The 22,959-nt window shown below is 34.1% G+C and overlaps 3 protein-coding genes across 3 annotated transcripts; 2 read left to right on the top strand and 1 right to left on the bottom strand.

The window, feature by feature from the left end:
- Positions 1 to 1,076: 1,076 nt before the first annotated feature.
- On the top strand, positions 1,077 to 4,465 carry LOC110787360 (long-chain-alcohol oxidase FAO1). Its single transcript, XM_021991971.2, has 3 exons — positions 1,077 to 1,437; positions 1,561 to 1,833; positions 2,478 to 4,465. The coding sequence occupies exons 1-3, from the start codon at positions 1,273 to 1,275 to the stop codon at positions 4,242 to 4,244; spliced, it is 2,205 nt and encodes a 734-aa protein (XP_021847663.1). The 5' UTR covers positions 1,077 to 1,272; the 3' UTR covers positions 4,245 to 4,465.
- On the bottom strand, positions 4,460 to 16,118 carry LOC110787359 (phosphate transporter PHO1). Its single transcript, XM_021991970.2, has 15 exons — positions 15,755 to 16,118; positions 14,176 to 14,277; positions 13,772 to 14,015; positions 9,681 to 10,023; positions 9,516 to 9,564; positions 8,854 to 8,925; positions 8,323 to 8,452; positions 7,408 to 7,534; positions 6,306 to 6,555; positions 6,077 to 6,181; positions 5,928 to 5,972; positions 5,684 to 5,836; positions 5,247 to 5,531; positions 5,023 to 5,162; positions 4,460 to 4,899 (listed from the first exon to the last, which is right to left on the bottom strand). Exons 1-15 carry the CDS (start codon positions 16,007 to 16,009, stop codon positions 4,809 to 4,811), a joined length of 2,391 nt encoding a protein of 796 aa, XP_021847662.1. The 5' UTR covers positions 16,010 to 16,118; the 3' UTR covers positions 4,460 to 4,808.
- On the top strand, positions 15,238 to 21,353 carry LOC130469392 (uncharacterized). The gene is made up of 2 exons (XM_056838673.1): positions 15,238 to 15,555; positions 20,188 to 21,353. The coding sequence occupies exon 2, from the start codon at positions 20,239 to 20,241 to the stop codon at positions 21,037 to 21,039; it is 801 nt and encodes a 266-aa protein (XP_056694651.1). The 5' UTR covers positions 15,238 to 15,555; positions 20,188 to 20,238; the 3' UTR covers positions 21,040 to 21,353.
- The last annotated feature ends 1,606 nt before the right edge of the window (positions 21,354 to 22,959 follow it).

Genomic DNA, 22,959 nt, shown 5'->3' on the forward strand with positions numbered 1-22,959 from the left:
ATAATTTGCAATAAAACAAATCCCCATTGTACTATATGGGCTCATGAACAACACAGATAAAGCTGAAATTAAGCAATAAAAAATGAATAATTATGGAACATAGCCCACTAATCTCGACTCAAAGTGTAATTAAATTGTAGTTGACGACCAACAACGAGTTCATAAGCGTTCACGTACAAATCCTCACCATTTCGTTTAGATAATCATCTTTACATTAGCATCTAATCACTATTTTGCCCTTTGTCTCCTTTGGAAATATATTCGTCGCAATACGTATCAGTAAATATCTCGGGAGTGTGTTTGGTTATGAGAGATTTAAATATCTCGGGAGTGTGATTGGTTATGAGAGGTTTGGAGAAAAAACATTTTCAGGTGAATTAAAGGTTTGACTATTCCAAAAATCTGATGGAAGTGTTTTGTCCGTAGAGGTTTAATTTGGAACGAAAAGTTCAATATAGGAGTTTTTTGCATTAGAAGTTTGAAGAAGTGGATGTAAAATAAAAACTTGAACTTGCTCTAATATTGTTTAAAATTACAACCTTAATTTGCCAATGTAAATCACACAATTTAGAAGGTGGACCATGGTGCACCTTAAGAACACTAGTATATAATTGAAATAACATCCGGTTACAAGAAAAGAACATGAGTATTTTTTTTATTTAGGTTTTAAATAAATAGTAAAATAACACAAAAAAGTGAAATATTATATCGCATGTTCTTTTGCCGTAGTGTCATGTTCTTTTGCTTATGCACATATGTTCTTTTGGTGCACCATGCTCTATGTGCACCATGCACAGTCCATAATCCACGGATTGCGTAAATCACTCTATGTCGATATCCTTCATGATATTTACACATTAAACAACTAATTTACCTAACATTTTACATAAACCGTTAATTCAACCAGTTAGTCAAACCAACTAATACAAACAGATATTAGCTACAACTAATTAAGCCACCTAACAACTACTATAAGTCTACAACATCTAATTGCCAAACAAGGCTTGTCATATCATCATTTTTAGGCGGAGTCTCCTAACAAGTTACGTTTAAACTTAGATTCTTTTGAGGTCCCAAATATGCATCATTACAAAATTCGGCACTAATCAGTTAAACCAAGCCTAATTTGGATGATATTTTAACAACTAACAGTACTTACGTATAAGAGAGTCCTCAAAAAATTGCCAATTCTTTTTTCCGAAGTTTCTTATGCTATAAATACCCAAACAACCCTTACACATTTTTAACAAACAATTTCAATAAGGTTAAAAAATGAAGAGAGGAACCCAAAGTCATCCTAGATTAAGAAAATCATGGGAACAAAAAAGCTATAATGATCAAATAATCTCTTCTTCTGAGATGAACTCTTTAATTAGTATTTGTGAAACTCTCTTCCCTCAATCTCAACTTGCATCCCGGAATCCCGTACCTTTCGAGGTAACAGTTGTATATATATTACTCGCTCTGTAGTATGTTTAGTATTAATAGTCATGTTGATAGTGTAATTTAACGATTTTTTTTAATATTTTTAATATTTTTTATATTTTCGCGTGGTTTCAGGTTGCGGAAGTGATGAAAGATAAGGGATTGCCAGAAGCAGTGATGTTAGTAAGGGTAGTATTATGGCTAATATCAACAAGATTAGGGACACTTTTGTTATGTGGGTTTATTTGTTTGGATAAAAAATGGCCTTACATAAATAACTTTTCTAATTTGCCAACTGAAAAAAGAGAAAGGATTTTACAGAATTGGTCAAGCCACAGATTCTTAAGCTCACTTAGACTCGTCTTCTATTTCCTCAAGTCATTGTGCCTCTACTTCTGCTTCTCCTTGGTAAATCTTTTTCCTTTTCAAGTTTTGTATTTTACTAGTATTTTCGTTCACGTAGGGTCAGTAACGGATCCAGAAATTCGAAATAACGGGGTCACTATTTAAAAATTGATGAAAGTTTCACTAAAATTATGTATTTTTTTAAAAAAAATTGAAATTTTAACTATAAAAAAAGGAAAAATAAAATTCAAGTGGGGTCAAGGACCCCCCTAAGAGCACCGTGGCTCCACCACTGCGTAGGGTTATTCACCTGTCCGAAACCTGAAATTTGATTATTCAAGTTGGTTTACACTTGGTTCGGACATGTAAAACCGCTTCAAAACCTAGACCAGACCGGTTTAAAACCAGTTTCATGACTAATTCGTAATATAGAGCCTAATATAGTAACCCCCTTACAAAACACGAGTATTACTTGTAGTAAACTAGTAATAATCCGAATGTAAACATATTGAAGTAGAAAATTAATTATCCTTGTTTCCGAAAATGCTCACACAAGTTTTAAGTTATGAAGTGACCCTGAACAGTCTTTGATCAACTTTGAGTTTGAATTTGAGTTTGGTTCGGCCGAAAATCTTTTTAAGGTGTAGAATATATGATGTTTAGCATGCTAACTTAAAGTTGCAGTACTGACTATTCATGTTGAGCAGGTAGATGATAACTGTCAAAACCCAGCATGGGAGGAAATAGGCTACGAACCCAACACCGCCACCACAGACAACAAGGCGGCAGTTAACCAAGCGAGGCCTCTAGAAAATGGTATAATCGAGACCCTCTACGAAACTCCATCAACCCTAATCCAGTCTCTCACAAATAAAGGCCTCAGTGTCAAAGAAGATCCCGAAAACAACGTATACAAGATCAAGTGTGATGTAGTCATTGTAGGATCCGGTTGTGGCGGAGGAGTGGCAGCTGCAGTCCTTGCTGGGGCAGGCCAAAAGGTGGTTGTCCTTGAAAAAGGAAATTACTACACTGCCCCTGATTACTCCTCCCTCGAAGGTCCCACGATGGAGGAACTCATGGAGAGAGGAGGAATGATCCCTACTACTGATGGTGCTATCGTGTTACTTGCAGGGTCTACTGTTGGGGGCGGGACTGCTGTCAACTGGTCTGCTGCACTTAAAACTCCAGACCCTGTTTTAAAAGAATGGGCAGAGGAACAAGGGCTACCCTTGTTTGGGACCCCACAGTACAACTTTGCCATGCAGTGTGTAACAAAAAGGCTTGGTGTTACAACAGAGTGTCTGAAAGAAGGGTTTCAGAACCAGGTTTTGAGAAAAGGGTGTGAGAATTTAGGGTTGGAAGTCGATCAAGTCCCACGGAATTCCTCTGAGGGTCACTACTGTGGGTCCTGTTACTATGGCTGCAGGTCTGCGGACAAGAAAGGGACTGACGTGACGTGGTTGGTTGATGCTGTCAACTTAGGTGCAGTGATCATCAGTGGTTGCAAAGCTGAGAGGTTTCTAATGGTAAATAGTGGCGGAAAAAAGAGAGAACAAAGATGTGTAGGAGTTTTAGCAAGATCAATAAACGATAAGATCACGAGAAAGCTTGAGATTGAAGCCAAAGTGACAATTTCAGCTTGCGGGTCATTACTAACACCTCCGCTACTGATCTCAAGTGGACTCAGGAACAAACAGATCGGAAAGAACCTCCACCTCCACCCATCTCTGATGGTTTGGGGGTACTTTCCATCTGAGGGACCCACTTCACAACTCAAGGGTAAGAGCTATGAGGGTGGGCTGATCACGTCTGCACATCGAGTGGGACCACCACCAGATCAAAGGTCCAACTCAATGCCGAGAGCCTTGATAGAGACACCAGCCCTAGGGCCAGCTGCCTGTGCTGCCCTCTGCCCATGGGAGTCGGGCAGTGACATGAAAAAGAGGATGTCAAGGTATTCTAGGACTGCCCATTTGTTTGTAATGGTGAGGGATAAAGGTTCTGGTGAAGTCAGGTCAGAGAAGAGGATCAGCTATAGGTTAACTTCAGAGGACAGAGAAAATATGACAGCAGGGCTACGGCGAGCCCTGCAGATTCTGATAGCAGCAGGTGCTGTTGAGGTTGGGACTTATAGAAGTGATGGTCAGAGAATAGAGTGCAAAGGAAAGAGTGAGGATGAAATAGAGGAGTTTCTAGGATCAGTTTCGGCAAACAAAGGTCCTTTGACAGATCATTTCTGGTCTATTTACTGTACGGCACATCAGATGGGGAGTTGCAGAATGGGGAGGAGAGAAGATGAAGGTGCTGTTGATGAGAATGGGGAGAGTTGGGAAGCAGAAGGGTTGTTTGTTTGTGATGGAAGTATCTTGCCTAGTGCTGTGGGTGTTAATCCTATGATCACTATACAATCTACTGCTTATTGTATTGCTAAGAAGCTTGCCGAGTCTCTGAAGAACGGGGAGTTCATCATCTAGATAGGTTTTCTGTTTTCTTTCTGTAATCTTTGTATTTCTAATAATTTCAATAGTTGCAGTATCTAAACTCAGAATCATGAACCAACATAATCAGACAACCGGTCAAAACGAGCATGAATGAACATGGAATATGCAATCTAATGTTAGAGATGACTGTTCAACAAGATGACAGCAGAAAGAAAAGAATGTAAGATAATTAATTCTGATGATTCATATATTCAGCCAAATGCGTCAAAATTTTATTGCAAGAAATCGGGTCTCTTTGTTACAAAAAATCATCATACATTTAGGTTGTCAATATATATTACTGAAACAAAAATCTTCAGGTTGACTGAAGATATTAACCATTAGAGATTGAATTCAATGGTGCACCTTCTATACAGAAGTGGGACTCGCAAGTTGTATGAATATATATCTTCAGATGCATAATGAGCGAGAATTTTCACCTTTACCGGATTCTTCAATGCAGCTCTCTTATGCTCTGTGGAAGATATAAATAAAAATTTGCATTTCTCCCACCCACCAAAGAACAAGGGATATCTGTACATAACTTCAGCTAACAGTTTAGCCGTCTGTATCAGTTTCATGGAATGGCAGAGGAACTGCCTTTACTGCCCTGTACTTGCCCACATTGTTTAGGTGCTCATGCTCCACTCTGTTAATTCAGGGAAGATAATTAATAAAAAAAAGAAGATGAGTTGAAAGAGTTAAGAAATCTATAACGGTTTCAAGATAAAAGTCACAAATGGGAAATGCTACTCGTTAAGGGATTGCTTACCTATAGAAGTTCCAATGCCCTCGACGAATTACTTCAAGAGAAGCTAAAGAAAAGTCTAAAAATTTGGCTTCAACATTGCCAACTTTTTTAAACCTCATGACACTTTCCACCCAAGCAACTCTTAGGACCAAATTGAGAACCTACAAGGAAAAGTACCATTAGTACTGGTTTCTGTTTGACATGTCAAGGAGAAAAGGAGGGAAAGGAGAAAGACGGAAACTTACAATGGAAATGTAGTAAACAGATTTCTTCTTCAGAACAAGCTCATCCCTTAGCCACTGGTTTTTGGAATTGGGACTGAAGAATCCCCAGTCTTGCACATAATCCCAATATAGCTGGTATATTGTGGCCACAACAGAAGTCACCACAACTAGAGTTGTGCTGAAAATTGTAGGACTCGGTTGCTGGGCATATGTTAGCCTAGCACCAGCTGCGACCATGGCAGAAACATACTTTCCCAAGTTAGCTAACTGTTTTGGGTCAGATTCATCAAACCATCTTCTGGCACACTTGAAGGTTGTGCAAAGGGAGACACCAAAAACAGAAAAAGGGGGTTAATGATCTATTTTGATTCTTATGCAATCAAGAGATAAGAAGAGCAGGAAATACAGCCCTTTGCAATACGAAGGAACAATACATTATTATGAACCGAACTATGTACCTGCATTGCACGCCAGTAATATGGTGCAAAGGAGATGACATATGCAAGCTCTCTGTACATGGTTCCTTTCTTGCAGACATCATAGCGGTGTGTCTTGAAAGTGCCAGCAAGTAAATAGCAACCCGTGGTTTCCATGTGCCTAAGCAGCGGAATCTGCAAAAATACACATTTGATTAGCATTATTAAGACAGTCAATGATAATAAAACTAAGCAGTTCGTGTTATAGTTCCACTCTCAGAAGTACCTGGCTAGTCAGCTGATCAGCCATGAAAAAATCTACCATCAAAACCTGTTACACAATTTTCCAAGCCAAAATCAGATAACAATATCGTACATCAAAGGGTAGCCATATAACAACATTTTCAACAAGCTTAGCTTAGTTACGCATATTACCTTATACAATGGAGAGAACACTATGTTACGTATCACCTTGAGGAAGCAATATCGAGTTGAACGATAAAATACATTGAATGGGCAGACAAGGATTACAAGAAAGATCTGAAAATCCAAGGTAAAAGAATAGTTCAATTTCTCTTCTGGTCATACCGTGATCACTGCACCATAACAATTACACGTAATATGATCTTAGAAGGGGAAAATAACACGTGTAGACATGACTAACCAGGAGAAGGATGCTAGGAATGACGTCAACTTGTTGAGCAGAGAAATCACTAGATCTTAAAATGAGGTGAATGACCAGGGCACTGACAACAGCTGTCATCAAGGAAGTACAGACAAGGAAGGCATCCCTATACTTGAGGGCTGTCTTCGGGGAAAACTCGAATATGAACGTATAGTTGATCCTTGTGGCCTTCCACATAAGCAAGTTGCATCCATACATGAACATATGCAAGCTCAACAAAGCAAATGTGCTGCATCACAGAGTTAATGAAGGAGTAAATTAGAGGGATAATAATCCTTCAAAGTTTCAGCATTACCATATAAGTAACCCTAGGCCATGAGAATTCGGTCCTGGGACACCCTCAAGGGCTGATACCATGTGGGTTTCCAGCCCTAGGGATGACCCTTCGTCACAAAATTGTCATTGTCAATGGGAGGTATATACATGCTTTCTTTGTCCCATATTGTTTGCAAGATTTGGATTTTACGATTCATAATATTTTGAGTGACATTTTCCATATCTTTCAAATGTCGTGGGACTGAGTGAGTATAAGTCTAGAAGAAAAAAGCTTTGATTTTCTCCCCTTTTTTCTCATGTTCTTTACAAAGGTTCCCTTTTCTTGTATTCTTTCTTTGAGGTTCTTTGGTGTGGAGGGGGAAGGGGGGTTGATCTTAATTCTAAACTTCTAATCAATTTTAGGCTGCGTCTGCTTGAGCAGAATGAGATGAAAATTTCACATACAGTTCTTAGGGGGCTATTTTGCAGCTCCTATGTCAATAAATTCTAAGATTGGCTCAAAGAATGTCTTGAGATTTAGGCCATTGTGAACCACGAGAGAAGAAGATTGAGCTAGTCGAACCAATTCCCTTTGTGCCTCAAAACTGAACAAGGAAAATAAACATTACATTTACTCCTTACTTTTCTAGGTAGCATCCCAGACACCCAGTTAGAGTTTTATTTACAATCACTCGATGCACAATTGAAAAAAGATTAAAGGTGTAAGAAGAATATTCAAGACAAATTGATGATTAAGAACAATTAAATTCTTGCGGGAGCTATATATGCAAAGGCAAAATAAAGTTTGAAAAAGTGTGATGAGTACCTAAATATAGGATAGACTGTCTCCATGTAACCAGACTCATCTTTGCTTCCAGCCGAAAACATACCAGAGATATGAGCCAAAATAGCATACACAGTAAAAAGGGTCACAAAGCAGCCTGTAAACAATCCTGCTCCAACCAAACAAAAGAGGGTTATGGACCAGCTAAAAATCATTAAATTTCCTTATTATTAAGCAATTCAGGTGCATGGGTCTTTAACAAATCATATGCGGAGTCTTACTGATGATCTTCACATTGGTATTCCATTAAATTTTCTTATTGTTCAGCAGTTCAAGTTATTATTATCGTATGACTCTTCAGTTTTACTTCCTCCGTTCCCATATAACAATAGAAATGTCTTTTAAGGTTATGTAAACATATTAAAGATTTAGTAGCAATCAAAGCAGAAGAATAATATGGCTTTGGTATCTTAAACTGATGGATACTATTGAACAAAAAAGTATCCATCAGTTTGGTATTTTAAAAGAAATTACAGAAGGTAATGATAATCAAAGTAGACAAATAATATTGCTTTGATATAGCGACTTCGGGTGATTAGTACGTAGTAGATCATTACACACATAGTATTAACTAAATTAAAAATGATAGTGGAAAATAATTAATCATGTGATTCAGCAACCCACTAAAGTTAAAATACGTGTAAAAATTGAATTCAACTAAAGGATAATTGGTTATATTTAATGCAAATATAAACATATAAGAGTAAGTGATTTCAATCAAGCACTATAACAAACTTTGTGAAGCGACCATATCTTAGCAGCATTGTTAATAACATTTAACTTCAGAGTGTATTGTGATATGGAGAATGACATTTGAACTGAGAATGGAGAAGACAGTTCCTATTTACTTGCTAATTTTTTTATCTTGGGCATTAAGTGCAAAATAAAAAAACTTACCCACAAAAAAAGTAACCATGTGAGAGTCTTTCTGTTGCTGAGGACGCAAGAACTTCATAGCCTTTTTCCTGTCATTGTCAGCGAAGTGCTTGATGAATAAGGACTCCACTTCATCCATTAATCTAACCACCTTTATGACACCACCATCACCACCATAAAAAATAGCAACCCAATTAGTTAACTTTTTTTAACTTAAACTCATTTTCATAATCAACAAGTTGGCAATAAAAATTATGCAACTGTTATAAGCTACAGCCTACAGCAGTCACTGGGTCTGAATCCTTTCTATAACTTACCGTTCTTGGAACCTAGAAGTATTTAAAGTGTTCAGACGATCTAACTTTACGTCAAAACAATCCAAAAGCATATTATAAATTTGTAGTTCTCTAAACTTTGGTGGGAAAATGATGTGTTTAAGGGAATCATTCCAAAATATTACAAGTACATGTTTATAACCAATACTTTAGAATGTTTCAGAAGCTACAAAAAGCAAACTATAATTCTCAGAAAAAAATAGTTTCATTTCCACACCTTGTCAGAACTGATGAAATGGGAACCCTTCACTGTCTTCAAATAACTAGCAGATGCTTGTCGATTGGCTACCTGTTTAAGAAAATGCGAGTTCTCACGTTAAGTATAATTGATTAAAACTACTATAAAAAAAAAAAAATCATTTTTACCATACAAATTTACATAACAAACATCTTGTGCTAGACTAGCTTAGATTACTCCCATCTGGGTACCAAAAGCTACTGGGATCCATAGAGCTTCCACTAACATCTCTGAAACTACGGTAACCACTATGTCTCTACCCTTGTATGCATAGTGATGTGTATAACAAAAACGGTAAGTTAACTTTTTTTGGACAAAGGAGGATCTGTTTAGAGTATCCTTCCTATGAAGAATACTGTCTGAATTCAAGGATCCTATAACAACTTTGATGAAAATGTTCCACACTCTTTATGAGGGATACTGACTTCAAGAATTGTTGTGCTTCTGTTTTTTACATGATTGACATTTATAGTACTCCATATGTGAATTGTAGCTCATATACGTGGGTGCGGTGATAGGGCAAAATTTGAAATCCATATTTAGTTATACATGAAAATGATTAGGAACAAACCATTCATTCTTGTTAGACCTTAGAAAACAAATCCATAATGCACTATGGCAAATTTTAGTCAGTGGCATACCTTATCGAACTTCTTGAGGATCTTAGTGAATGCTACCAAATTCAGCGTGCTGTCAAATGGTTACTATAACAATTAGCATTTAAATCATTGCATATACACCAAATAGATTGAATAAGGAAATCAAGCAGAAACAAAAATTAAACTTCAGAAGTTTCAAACATATACCAGTAAGTTTTTATAAGGCCAAGACCCCTGTAAAGCTCAACAAATGCCCCTCTGATCATTTTCTCAGCACATTGAATTTTCTTTCTGTTAATCATTTCCCTTGGACAGTCCTTGCTAGGAGTATTGGCTAGATCCTCCCATAATGTCGATGTGACAGCGGAAATTGTCCGGGCCGGGGTGGTGGCCGGAATGTCAATTCTCAGGGCCATCTTTGGCTTCCCTTTCTTGGTCTTAGACCGGGTCGCCGCCCCAATAAAATTCAGCCCATTTTTCTCAAGAGCTGCTACTACCTCATCTGTCTGTGATGAGGCATCTGTATCTTCATTGGTTTCAGACTTATTTTCTGCAAATTAGTAGTTGCCATCCTCAAATTATTTCCATTTCAATTCAATTTAGTAAAACCAAAATCAAAATTCTCATCATTTTAGGACAAGTGCAAACAAATAAGCAGTCCTTAAATCCAGGTTCTGATACTTCTCTGAGGCATTACAACAAACACCTGGTGTGCAAAATCGAAACCCCAGAAAAACCCCACCAAATTAAACACCAAAAACTAAAAAATGCCACTAATTACAACTTTATTGACAAAGATCGTTGGGAAATCTTTGATGGGTAGGTGAGGAAAAAGGTTAGAACTTTGGATTATAGTGCAAAAGTGACCAAAAGAGGCGAGACAAGAAAAGAAAGAAGATTTGATTAAGACAGATGATTTACATTTGGTGGGTGCCGTGAAATTCAATTAATTGGTGTCTAATCCCTGAAAATATGTAGAACAATTTTTTTGTGAAGAGTTCCACACGATTAGCATTATGTTTGTGTTTTCTCTGATGATGAGGGTTTACCGTTTACAATTAACGTCAATTAGGAGAATGTGTAGAATTATCATTATGTGAGATGAAATGTGAATACTGAAATAGGCTCCGGAGAGATCACGGAAATACAATTTCTTGCATACATTCGGATATACTTTGTATGATATATCTAAAATTTAATCGGGGGTGTCTGTTTGAATTAACTTTTTTTTTTTTATCTTAGTATGTATAAAATATTTGTTTGACGTGAATAATTGAATTAATATTTCATTCATTTTGTTAGTTGTAATGTTTCTCTTTGCATACTTGTCAAATATGGTTGATGTATTATTTCAATTATAATATCTACTTACTTATAAGTAAGATAAACGGATTATGAGACGTATCTAACAAGATTTGAGATGACTATATTTTATTAAATTATAGACAAAATATAATATGGACTTATGAAGTATGTAAATAGTGTGAAAATCAAATTAAAGACACAATATCTCCATTTTTATGGAAGGTAGTTTTTTTAATAAAGGAAAGAAAAATAGATAGTGTCTACTTGAAAAATGATAAGCTAAATACAAACTTCTATATAAGGCGATCTTACACAAAAGACCACCTTGGTGTTATATAAGTTAAACACTGGAACCAATTAATTAAGCAATGTAACAAATTAGTTAAGTAGTGGAGTCAATTAGTTAAACACTGTAATTAATTAGTTAAATAATCAAACATTCATTCCGATAAGGTGTATTACACAAAAATACGGATGAAATAAGGCTTCGTTCTATTGGACTTATTTTGACAAAACTTATATTATCTGAACTTATTTGAACTTAACTGAATTTATCTAAACTTATCTGAACTTATTTTATCTGAAATAAAAACTTATTTTGTCTGAAATAAACTTATTTGTGTGTGAAATTGTTTGTAAAAAACTTATTTTCTTGAACTGAACTTATTTTATACTTCCTCCGTCTTTTAATACTCGCAACATTCGTTAGTTTCACGCATGCCGATGCACAACTTTGATCATTTATATCTTAAATTCTCTTTATGCTAAAATTATAAAAAGTTGATATTTTGAAAATACACATTAAGACGAATCTAACAAGATCCCACATGACTATGTTTTATCTTATATAAAAAACACTACGAATAGTCAAAGTAGATTATATGAATAGTGGCAAAAGTCCAAACGTTGCGAGTATTAAAAGACGGAGGAAGTATGAAATAAGTCAAAATAAATCGAAAAGAACAAACCCAAAATACAAATCCCAAAAATAAAAAATAAAGAAAAAAGAGCATCTAACCGACTAGACATATCCGCCGCGACAACGAACACCTCTCCCAAGACCGGCCAAAGAAATTGAAACTAAAAATAGATTTGGCAGTAGCCAGTAGCCAGTAGCCAGTAGCCAGCCAGCAGGTGAAAAATGGTGGAAAGGAGCCACTTAATTGAAAAGCAATGACATAAGGAATAGTGTAAAGTAGAAGGTCAACATAAAAAGTCATAGGGCATGGGAATTAAGAGAGTATAGTGGAGATCCTATAAAAAGTCCATACATAATAATACTAATCCCAACTAAATTTAATTAAAGATGGTGTCTTACATAAGCAACCATGTTATATTGGACCTTCTACTACCATTTTTTAAATGTGTCTGCCACTTTATATATATTTAATCAACTTGGACTACCTTATTATCTTAATTAATTACTCACATAATATGACTAATTAATGTTAATTAGCGGCCTCCAGCTACCACAATTTTATCACACTTTAAGAAATATTAAAATTACCTCGATATAATATAAAAGTCGTTTACATTTTTAATGATAAACTTTTCTTTTTAAAAAAATTACCCCTTAAAAATCAGTATACAATTATAAATATGTCCACACAACCCTTTAAAAAAAATTATCCATAATAAGTATTACTTGTAATATACAAAACTAAACTTATTAAAAATTAACAAAAAAAGTTATTGCCTCAATACATAATAAATATATTGTACATCCAAGACATGCATACTTTTTTTAGGATTAATTATTAATGTTAATAGCTGGCTCTAATCTTTCTAAAGTTGCTAATTTTATTGCGAGTCTTCGCCTCCCACTAACTATTTTCTCATCTTAAGACAAAAAAACACTATTACTTACTGTTTTTAGCATGTAACAACCCACTATACATATTGGAGATTGCTTTACGAAGGGAGTAGGGACATTAATTAATTAAACCACCCGTTAAATTAAAGTGGGATAATTTTGAAGTATCGTGATATTTTTTGGGACGTAAATCAATGTGAGGTAAATCATGCATACAACAGGTGTATCGTATATATATTTCTCGCCTGAATCATATAATAGGTCATCTTATGTATCGTATATATATTTCTCGTCCGATTATCATATAATAGGTCATTTTATGAAAACGATAGTTATCGGTGGAGAAAAATGTTAATTACACTAATTAAGAAATAAGAAATGGTGTAATAGTAATTAACCTCGTATTACTGGAAAATAAATATATGAAAGTCTAAGCAACAAATTAAAGCATGCTAGTTGAGTTTTAGTACTCATGCATGATGCATGTATGTCTACTTAAAGGTCATCTTCATGCTCATACAACCGAGGAATTTTCTAAAAATAGGACTAAATACGGGTAACAAAATTATGTACATGCAATCCTTGCATTCGTGAGTCCACGATAAAAATATATTTAATTAATTATTTACTACGTACGTATTATGTATCATCCTATCACTTGTCAGTTGTCACTATTAGTAATACTTCGTACTACGTATGTTTTATGATCTGGTATTGTCGGATTTATTGAATATTTGAAATAAAATAGACATTCAATAGTATCACACACAGTTTACGTGTAAACATATATAGCTTTTCATAGTAATAGATGTTTTGTGTTAATCAAGCTTGCCAATTTTCAAAAGGTTTTGAGTCTTATGTCACAAAAAGTTTATGGTTTAGGAAAGGTAATTAGTTAGCAAATTGGACAAGTATTGTAGATTGGACTAGTGATTAGTATTATATTTATTTAAAATTTTGATAGTGCATTAATGACAAATGAGTGCAAAATAAACTATATTTTAAACAATCATATTAATTTCTTTTTTAAATATGTGGCTAATGTTGGTTTTGTCGAGCTAGCTGAGCTCTGGTAAAGGAATGAAAATGAATTTAAGTGTAATTGTCAAGTTAATCAGATCAGTAATATATTTAAATTTTCAACGTCATGATAAAATAAATAAAAGATAAAAAAAGTTACCAGAATTATCGGAGTATCGAGTAGATGTAGAGTTAGAGCGGGAAAGGAAACCGCCGTGGAAAGATGACTTAGGTGACAAGAAATTCTTACGGCGACGTTGATCTAAGACTTGCTTAAGGTCTTGTAAGATTTGTAGTTGCTTAAGAAGAGCCTCTCCTCTCTCTAAGAACTCAGTTTCCCTAGCAGTGTAAAAACGATTCACCTTTTCAAGCTCCTCATCCAACACATCAAAAAACATCTTCACCTACATCCATCATTACATTTCTCTATTTATTAATTAATTAATTAATTAATATATATTTCGTACAAATATAATATATTAGTTTATTAACTTTAAGGCCGGGTAAGTACACTGTGAGTTACGTGACAATTAAATCCGAATAGATTTTATTTTTTATTTTTACCTCGTCTTCTTCGGAGAAGAGTTGAGAAAGTTCGGTTTGATTGTCTTCGCGTAATTGGTCTTCTTGATCGTCTTCTTCATCCGTAGATTTGCTTCTCATCTCCTGCAAATAGTTCACTTGTTATACATGCAATTTTATTTTATTGTAACATTTTAATTAGCTATTTCATATTTTCATAATATAGGTATCGATCTCTTATAATGGGTCAATTACTCCGTAGTTTATATCACGAATCACGATGGTTTTGTGATGCATGGTCATACCAAATATATCGGCCCCATATGGCCATAATTATGCATAACAGACAATATTGTAAAAGGGCCAATGTCAATCCAAAAAAAAAAGGAATTTTTTTAATTTTTTGGACTTAACACCAACCCCTAAAAAGAAAAAGAAAGTGACCTATATATCAACCAAACTAAAAGAGAAACATAAAGGTATGCCTACAAACTTAATTAGCCTATTTAACAAACTTAGTATTGCTTTTATGTTATGTCTAATGATGTCTTTAGTCTAATGGTTAAGACTGAAGGGATATATACAAATATACGATAGATCACAATGCAATTTGTAATTTGTATGATAGATCACAGTATTTTCGGTTAAAACTGAAGGGATATATACGAATATACGATAGATCACAATCCAATTTGTAATTTGTACGATAGATCAAAATATTTTCCTTATGTTTCATTTGCACAAAATATAATTAGATCGGTTATTCCTCCCAAAACCTTATTGGGGGAAAAACTTATAAATGGTTGGTGCTGAAATGTTTATGCATGGTTCTATTTGTACGGAATGGGGGAGGGAGAATGAACATAAAGGACTTTTTTTTGCTGACAATGTTAGCCTCTTACATTTTCATTTAAAAAAAATAATAAAAAAAATTGTAGGAGGGATGTTTTATCGAAAGATTGATATTCTTTTTGTTTGAAAACTTATGGTAATGAAACTTAAAAAATATTTTTTAGGTTAGTTAAATTTGACAAAATTCTTTTCTTGTTTGTTGTAATAGTTCTATTAATATAAAATCATAATATTGTTATGGAAAGCATGAAATAGGAAACAAAAAGAAACACTCAATCATACTCCTTATTACCACAAATTTGATACGGGTGTCCACCACCACAAATACAATTAACATGATAACATAATCAACTTTTATTTATTTATAGGACAATTCCTTTCTCACACGAGATTACATTATATTTAAGACAAACAATTTATGGTAAAATCTTAACAACCCCGGTATTCCAAATTATTTTATTTTTTAGCTAGCTAACACAAACACATACACACACACACAAAAAAACACCTCAAAGAATTTTGCCCTAAACCATTTCTCCAATCGTAACATCTCTGGCCTCGTTGTTCCAGGTACACCTAGCTCTAGGTTTTTTCGGGAACATGTTTTATTCAATATTTTTAAAAAAAACATTTAGAAAATTAAACGATGTTAAATAATCCTCCAATTTAACTACAGACCAATCAACGGAAAAAAAACTTCCGCGAAGTATATAAGAAAAAGTATAGTCACGTGTGTTCGAAAACTCGAAATGATGAGGAATGTAAATACCTCATTATCACTTGTTGAAGAGCTACCACCATGGAGTTTATGAGACATTACGGAGGCGAAGGAACGAACGGGGTCGAAAACCGAGTGAATAAGCTTGGAGCAATAATGGCCGGAAGTGTAAACTTGAGCAACTTGTTTAGGTTTGATGGAGAGTCTTATTTTCTTAATGTGTTTTTTGAGTTGCCAATAATTTACAAAATAATCCTTCCATTCTGGTATTAGTTGTGCTTCTAACTCCTTTGAAAACTTCACCATATTTATTTATTTTTTGGTTCAAAAATTTAACTCTTCTCTTTTGTTCTTCTCCTTTGGTATATGGATACAAAGGAGGAGACAGAGAGAGCGAGAGAGGGGAGATTGCATTAGAAAAATTCAGGAGATTTATTTATATATATATAGACATTATAGAGTGGAGAAAAAGAAAAAGAAAAAGAAAAAGAAAAAGGAAAGTTTTTGGTGCATTGCATGGTGGGGTTTATGGAATTGTACTTGTACTTTTTTGGCATTGAGTTTTTTAAACAAAAAATAAAAACAGAATTTTGTTTTTTTTTTTTGAGGGAAAAACAGAAATTTGTTAATCAAGTGGACATTTATAAATTAATGAATAACAATTATGGAACTATACTTTATACCTATTTTTTTTTTTTTTTTTTGTATATATACATAATTTTTTATATAGGAAAAGGAGTTCTAAAAAAATACAAATTGCCAAACATAATAACTTTTTTTTGTGTGTGTGTTACGGGAAATGGTAAATATGGAGAATGGGCTACGTACGTAACATAATTTGGAGCCTAGAATGGAAAGATGCAATAACACATTGCTACCGAGAACCAATAATATCTTAGCATAGTGGTTAAAACTGAATATTTGTGTACAATAAGTATCAGATTGGGATCCCCTTCTCCCTATTAATAATCAAAAGATTTTGCGCGTACAATGTATACAATAAATTTATCGTACATCAAGATAATTTTTACCCATTTTTTTGTAACTTTAAGCTAGTTTTGATTAACTTTTATATGAATAAAAAAAAGTTGATAGATAAACATTTTAAAGGGTTAAATGATTAATTTTATACATTATTAGTGATTTTGAAGAAATAAGTTTTACTAAAATGAAAAAATTTATCACTAAAAAAATAGATAACTTTTACATATATAAACTTAACTTTTAAGCATTTTGAATTAACTTTTACAATATTTATTGTACAACTCTTGTAAATAAGAATTTGTAATTTACAATTTATATTGCCCTTTTAACTCATTCGCAGCAGCAACGGCAACAACAAAAACGTTGTTACGGAGTACGGAGAAGGAAATTAGTTAAGTAGACAGATTTAGCTTGTTAATAGGAGCATCGAATTAATCAATCTAAGGGATATATGTAACGTCCCACTAGCCATACCAGAAATGAGAGTGGGTCGATTTAGGCAACCTCAAATTGTGTTTATATGGCAAATTAAGCTCAAGCCTAGCCCAAAAAAACTTGATTTGTCTTAAAAAAATACGACCCAATTTTGCGGGTTTGAGCATGAGTTTTCCACTAAGGCTTGACCCGATTTTTTTTAATGTGTCTAAATGTCTAATGCATATAGGAGACGCCTGAGCACTTTTTTTCCGCGAGGTTGAGTTGAATGAATCCCTTATTTTCAAATATAGTGGAAATTTCCTAATAATAATTTTTTAGAGGGTAGGAATAGGTTTCTTCGGACCATTAACGGCTGGAATCATAATATTTTTGGAAACCTAAAAAAACAAAAAGCCAATATTATTGCTAGAATTGATGGTATTCAAATTGCTCTGAGTCACCATTATTCTCGCTATTTGATTAATCTAGAAGCTGAATTAATTGGAAAGCTTAAAGATATTTTTATGAAGGAAAGAATTATCTGGGCTCAAAAGGCGGGTCTTGATTGGAGAAGATATGGGGACTATAATACTAAATATTTCCATATTATGGCTAAGATTAAAAAATCGAGAGGAAAGATCTTAACCCTAAAAAATGAGGCTAATGATTGGATTACTGATCAACAGGAATTAAAAAACATGGCTACTACTTATTTTCAACGCCTCTTTACTACCACACATCATCATAGTAATCTTCACTGCTCTACTAATAATGGTTTAAAATTAAATGAAGATGAAATTAGAGAATTATCAGCCATGGTTTCCATAGAAGAAGTTCATCATAACCTTTTTTCTATGGCCCCTATTAAATCCCCAGGACCAGATGGCATTCAACCAATCTTCTTTCAAAGACACTGGAAGGATATTGGCCTTTCTATTTATGAATTTTGTGTTTCTTGTTTCAGAAATGGCTGCATCCCCAAAGATATTAATAACTCCTATTTAGCTTTAATTCCTAAAATTGGTAACCCTTCTGTCATTACAGAATTTAGACCAATAGGTCTTTGTAACACTATTTATAAGCTGATCACTAAGATTGTTTCTTCAAGGCTTAAAACTGTTTTACAGCGTATCATAAGCCCCTTACAATCTAGTTTTATTAAGGGTAGGGGAATTGAAGATAATGTTATTTTGGTCAAGGAAATGACTCATCATTTTCATAAGGCAAAGAAGAAAAATAAAATAATGGCCTTAAAATTGGATATCACTAAAGCTTACGATAGTTTAGAATGGGGTTTTATTAGAGACACTCTTTATTATTTTGAATTTTCAGTGAATCTTATCAATCTCATTATGTCCTGCATCACTTCTTCTTCCATTTCCGTTCTCTGGAATGGAGAAATTTGTGAGCCCTTTTATCCTTCAAGGGGTATTAGACAAGGGGATCCGCTTTCTTCCTATATCTTTGTCCTTTGTTTGGACAGACTCTCAATCATGATTGAAAATTTAGTTCATCAAGCTCAATGGAAGCCAGTTTCCTTGACTAAGAATATTAAAATCTCTCACGTTTTCTACGCGGATGACGTTTTCTTATTTAGTGTAGCCTCTGAGGATAACATGTCTACCATCATGAATACTCTAACTCATTTTGGGAATATGTCTGGATTAAAGTTAAGTTTGACTAAATCTACCATCATATTTCCTTCTTCCTTGAATCACAATATAAGAAATGATATTGCTGGAAACCATGGCCTAAAAATTTCAACTTCTTTTGGAAAATACCTAGGGGTAGACATTAGACCTCATAAACTGAAAATCACCAATTACAGGGGGCTTCTTGACAAAACTATGGAAAGAATAAGGGGATGGCAAGCCAAACTTCTAAACATGGTTGGACGTTGTACTCTTATTAAAGCAGTTCTCAATTCTTTCCCTCTTTATGCTATGCAAACCAATTTATTCCCAACCACCATTTCCTATGCTCTTGAAAAATGTTGTAGAAATTTTTTTTGGAACAAAGTTGATAATAGTAAATATATGTCAAGAATTGCTTGGAGTAAGGTTACTAGTTCTACTACTTTGGTAGGCTTAGGGATTAGAAGGCTTAAAGAGTGGAACTTAGCTTTTATGGCAAAATTAGGGTGGAGCATTCTAACTAAACCAGACAAACTATGGGTGAAAATTATGAAAGAAAAATATCTTAAGAATACAAATCTTTTAAACTGCTTTCCTACTTATAATCAATCCCCTATATGGAGAGACATTCTCAAAGGAAATGCAATTCTCCATCAGGGATTAATGATAGGGATTGGGAATGGGAAGAATACTTCTATCTGGTATCATCATTGGATAGGGGAAGCTCCTCTTTACACTCTTGAGGAAATTAAAATTCCAGACCTAAAGGCTCACTGGTTTGTTGAAAGAATAATTAAAGATGGGAAGTGGCATTTGGATGAAATCCAACATATCATCCCATCTCATATAAAAGATCTTATTTTGGCCTACCCTCTTTCTAATAATACAGAGGAAAAGGACTTTATACGATGGAAATTCTCAAAAAATGGGGATTTTGAAATCAAATCAGCTTATCATATTCAGTTAACGAGCCCTTCACCCATCATTCAAGATCATGTTCCTTGGAATTCTATTTGGAAAATTAAATGCCATTTTAAATATAAAATGCTTCTCTGGAATTGCTGCCATGAAATTCTACCTGTAGCTTCCTCTTTAAATCAGAAAATCAACAGTATCAGTCCGATTTGTTCTAGATGTCTCCACCATAAAGAAGATCACATACATCTTTTTAGAGATTGTCCTCAATCTAGTGTGCTTTGGTCTTTTATTTTCCAAAGAGTATGGAAAAATGAAAAGTTCCAATATAATTGCTTCTATAATACAGACTGGAGGAATTGGATTCAGTTTAATCTTCATAACTCAAAAAGATGGAAAGTTATTTTTACTATAGCACTTTGGCATATTTGGACTGCAAGAAACAAAGCAGTCTTTGATCTAAAAATGAAAAGTGCCTTCTCTCTTTATAATTCTTTTTTTGTGGATTGGAATTCTACTAACTTAGCTTTTCAGGATAAGTTTCCAAACAACAGGTCTGATAAGGTCATACCAAAGAAGCATTGGATGCCACCCATAGAAGGGTACATGAAGCTTAACATAGATGGTGCGTGGAAGTCAGGGAATATTGCTGGAGGGGGAGGTGTCTTTCGAAGACACACTGGTTCCTGGTTTGTGGGATTCTCCACAAAATTTAAGGTTCATTCTCCTCTAGCTTCTGAGCTTTATGCATTGAGAGAGGGCCTGAAGATAGCAAAAAACTTCATGATTGACAAATTGGAAATAGAGACTGATGCTCTAAATCTGAAGTTGTTGCTGGATAAGGTGAAGGATCATCCTCATCATGAGTTGGGCCCTGTTCTTAGGGAGGTTTCTCAGTTATTAGGGGAGGGATGGATTATCACTTTCTCTCATATCCCCAAAACTTACAACAGAGTTGCTCATGCCTTAGCAGCGCATTCTTTGATTATGATGGTGCAACATAAGCTTCATTATATAATTCCTTCCTGTGCCAAAGATGAATATGAAGGGGATTTTGAGAAAGCAAATCCAGTCTATGTAGAAGAGATGAGAAGAAACGCTCGTGAGCAGGTTCGATCTATTTGTAATGCAAAAAAGAAGAACACGGAGATTATAAACACGATTGGTGAAGGTTCTCCAGCTTCTCATATTGTTTTTGGCTCCATTGTTTCGACCATTAAGAAGGCGTTGCAAAGTTCAAATACTGCTCAGCAAGGAGTTGAGGTGGATAAAGGAAAAGGCAAGGAGTTTGTTCCATTCGTTGTTGGTGGTTCAACAACAACAAATAACATACAAGTTGTTGAAATTGAAGATGATGAGGAAAATGGAAGCGTTACCAACAACTAATTTGGATGACTTCATTTTGGGGAGACGCATGCGTCCACAAGTTTATGCTTTGGCGTTCTTTTGTATATATTAGTATGTTATGTGTCTTTTGCTTTCCTTTCGGCAAGGTTGGATTTCACAAGTTATAGTTTCCTCCGGTATTTTGGGTTGGTTTACTTTGCGTTATCCTACGCTTTTTAGAAGTGTTAGGAATATTTTGGATATTGGTGCTCCAACTTTGTTTTCTCTCTTTGAGAATTTTGATCTGGGGATTTTAGCCCTTCCTAATTAATATATATCGTCGGATTTGCGTAAAAAAAACAAATATAGTGGAAAGCTAAACCGTATATATTTTAAAATTCCACTCCCTCTGTCCTTAATACTCGATCAATTTTGACTTTTTGTATTATTCACATAATTCACTTTGACCTTATTTTATTTCTAGTATATTAAAACAAATGTTAGTATATAATATATTTTTGGCTTCATGTTAATATATATTTTCAAAATATTAATATTTTTATAAGTTTTTATAATTGTAGTTAAAGAAATCGGTGGTCAAGTTGTGCATTGACAAGCGTGTCCGCCAAAACAGGTCGAGTATTAAGGGACGGAGAGAGTATCATATATTCATATACTACGGTATGTTGTGAAACGAATCATTGTGGAGCATCAGCGCGTCTCCTGTGAGACCAGTCACACCATCAACTGATGGTGTGACGAGCGCGAAACCAATAGCGTACCTCCCCTAAAACTATAAAAAAAAAAGTAACAGATCTAAACTATAAAAGTAACATACTTAAACTAAAAAAGTACCTCCTCCAAAATTATATATAAAAAAAGTAATATGTCTGAACTATAGAAGTAACATACCTAAACTAAAAATGTACCTCCCCTAAAACTATTCCGTATAAAAAAAAGTAACATGTCTAAACTATATAAGTAACATACCTAAACTAAAAAAAGTACCTCATCTAAAATTATAAAAAAAAAAAGTAACATGTCTAAACTATAGAAGTAACATACCTAAGCTAAAAAAAATATCTCCTCTAAAATTATTAAAAAAAAAGTAACATGTCTAAACTATAGAAGTAACATACCTAAACTAAGAAGGTATCTCCCCTAAAACTACTCCGTATGAAAAAGTAACATGTATAAACTATAGAAGTAACATGCATAAACTAAAAAAAATACTTCCTCTAAAATTAAAAAAAAAAAAAAAGAAGTAACATGTCTAAACTATAGAAGTAACATACCTAAATTAAGAAGGTATCTCCCCTAAAACTACTCCATATAAAAAAAGTAATATGTATAAACTATAAAAGTAACATACCTAAACTAAAAAAAAGTACCTACTTTAAAATTATAAAAAAGGTAACATTTGTAAACTATAAAAGTAACATACCTAAATTCGCAAATGTGAACTGTGAACTGGTCTCACCATCAGTTGATGGTGAGTCTCATATAAGAATTTGGGGTGGAGCATAGGTACAAAATATATGAGCTTATCAAACGACCATTAATCTTAATCACTAGGCAAAGATATCACTGATATGATTATGATTATGATTGTGATTGTGATTGTGATTGTGATTGTGTTAGACTAGATTTAGTATTCGATTACATGCCTAATTTAACTTTGGTTAGGCTGTTTGCATGCTTTCCAAGTATTGCTCCTTGCAGTTTGTACAATTGTACGCGGCCTAAGTAATCTTCCAAAAATTATCATGAGCCCATGCAATGCTCTAAAATTATACTCATATACTACGTATGTTGTGAAACGAATCATTCTTAATCACTAGGCAAGGATTTCATTTTTATTTCATTTGTGATCCTCCTTAGGTCCCTTATTGTTTTTTCTATTAAAATTTTCACGCTCTTTAATAAGCAAATTAAATCGTAAATATTTTTAATTTTACACGCAAAATTCTGAAAATACAT

This window comes from Spinacia oleracea, chromosome 3 (assembly GCF_020520425.1).
Source record: "Spinacia oleracea cultivar Varoflay chromosome 3, BTI_SOV_V1, whole genome shotgun sequence".
In the NCBI taxonomy this organism is placed as follows: Eukaryota; Viridiplantae; Streptophyta; class Magnoliopsida; order Caryophyllales; family Amaranthaceae; genus Spinacia; species Spinacia oleracea.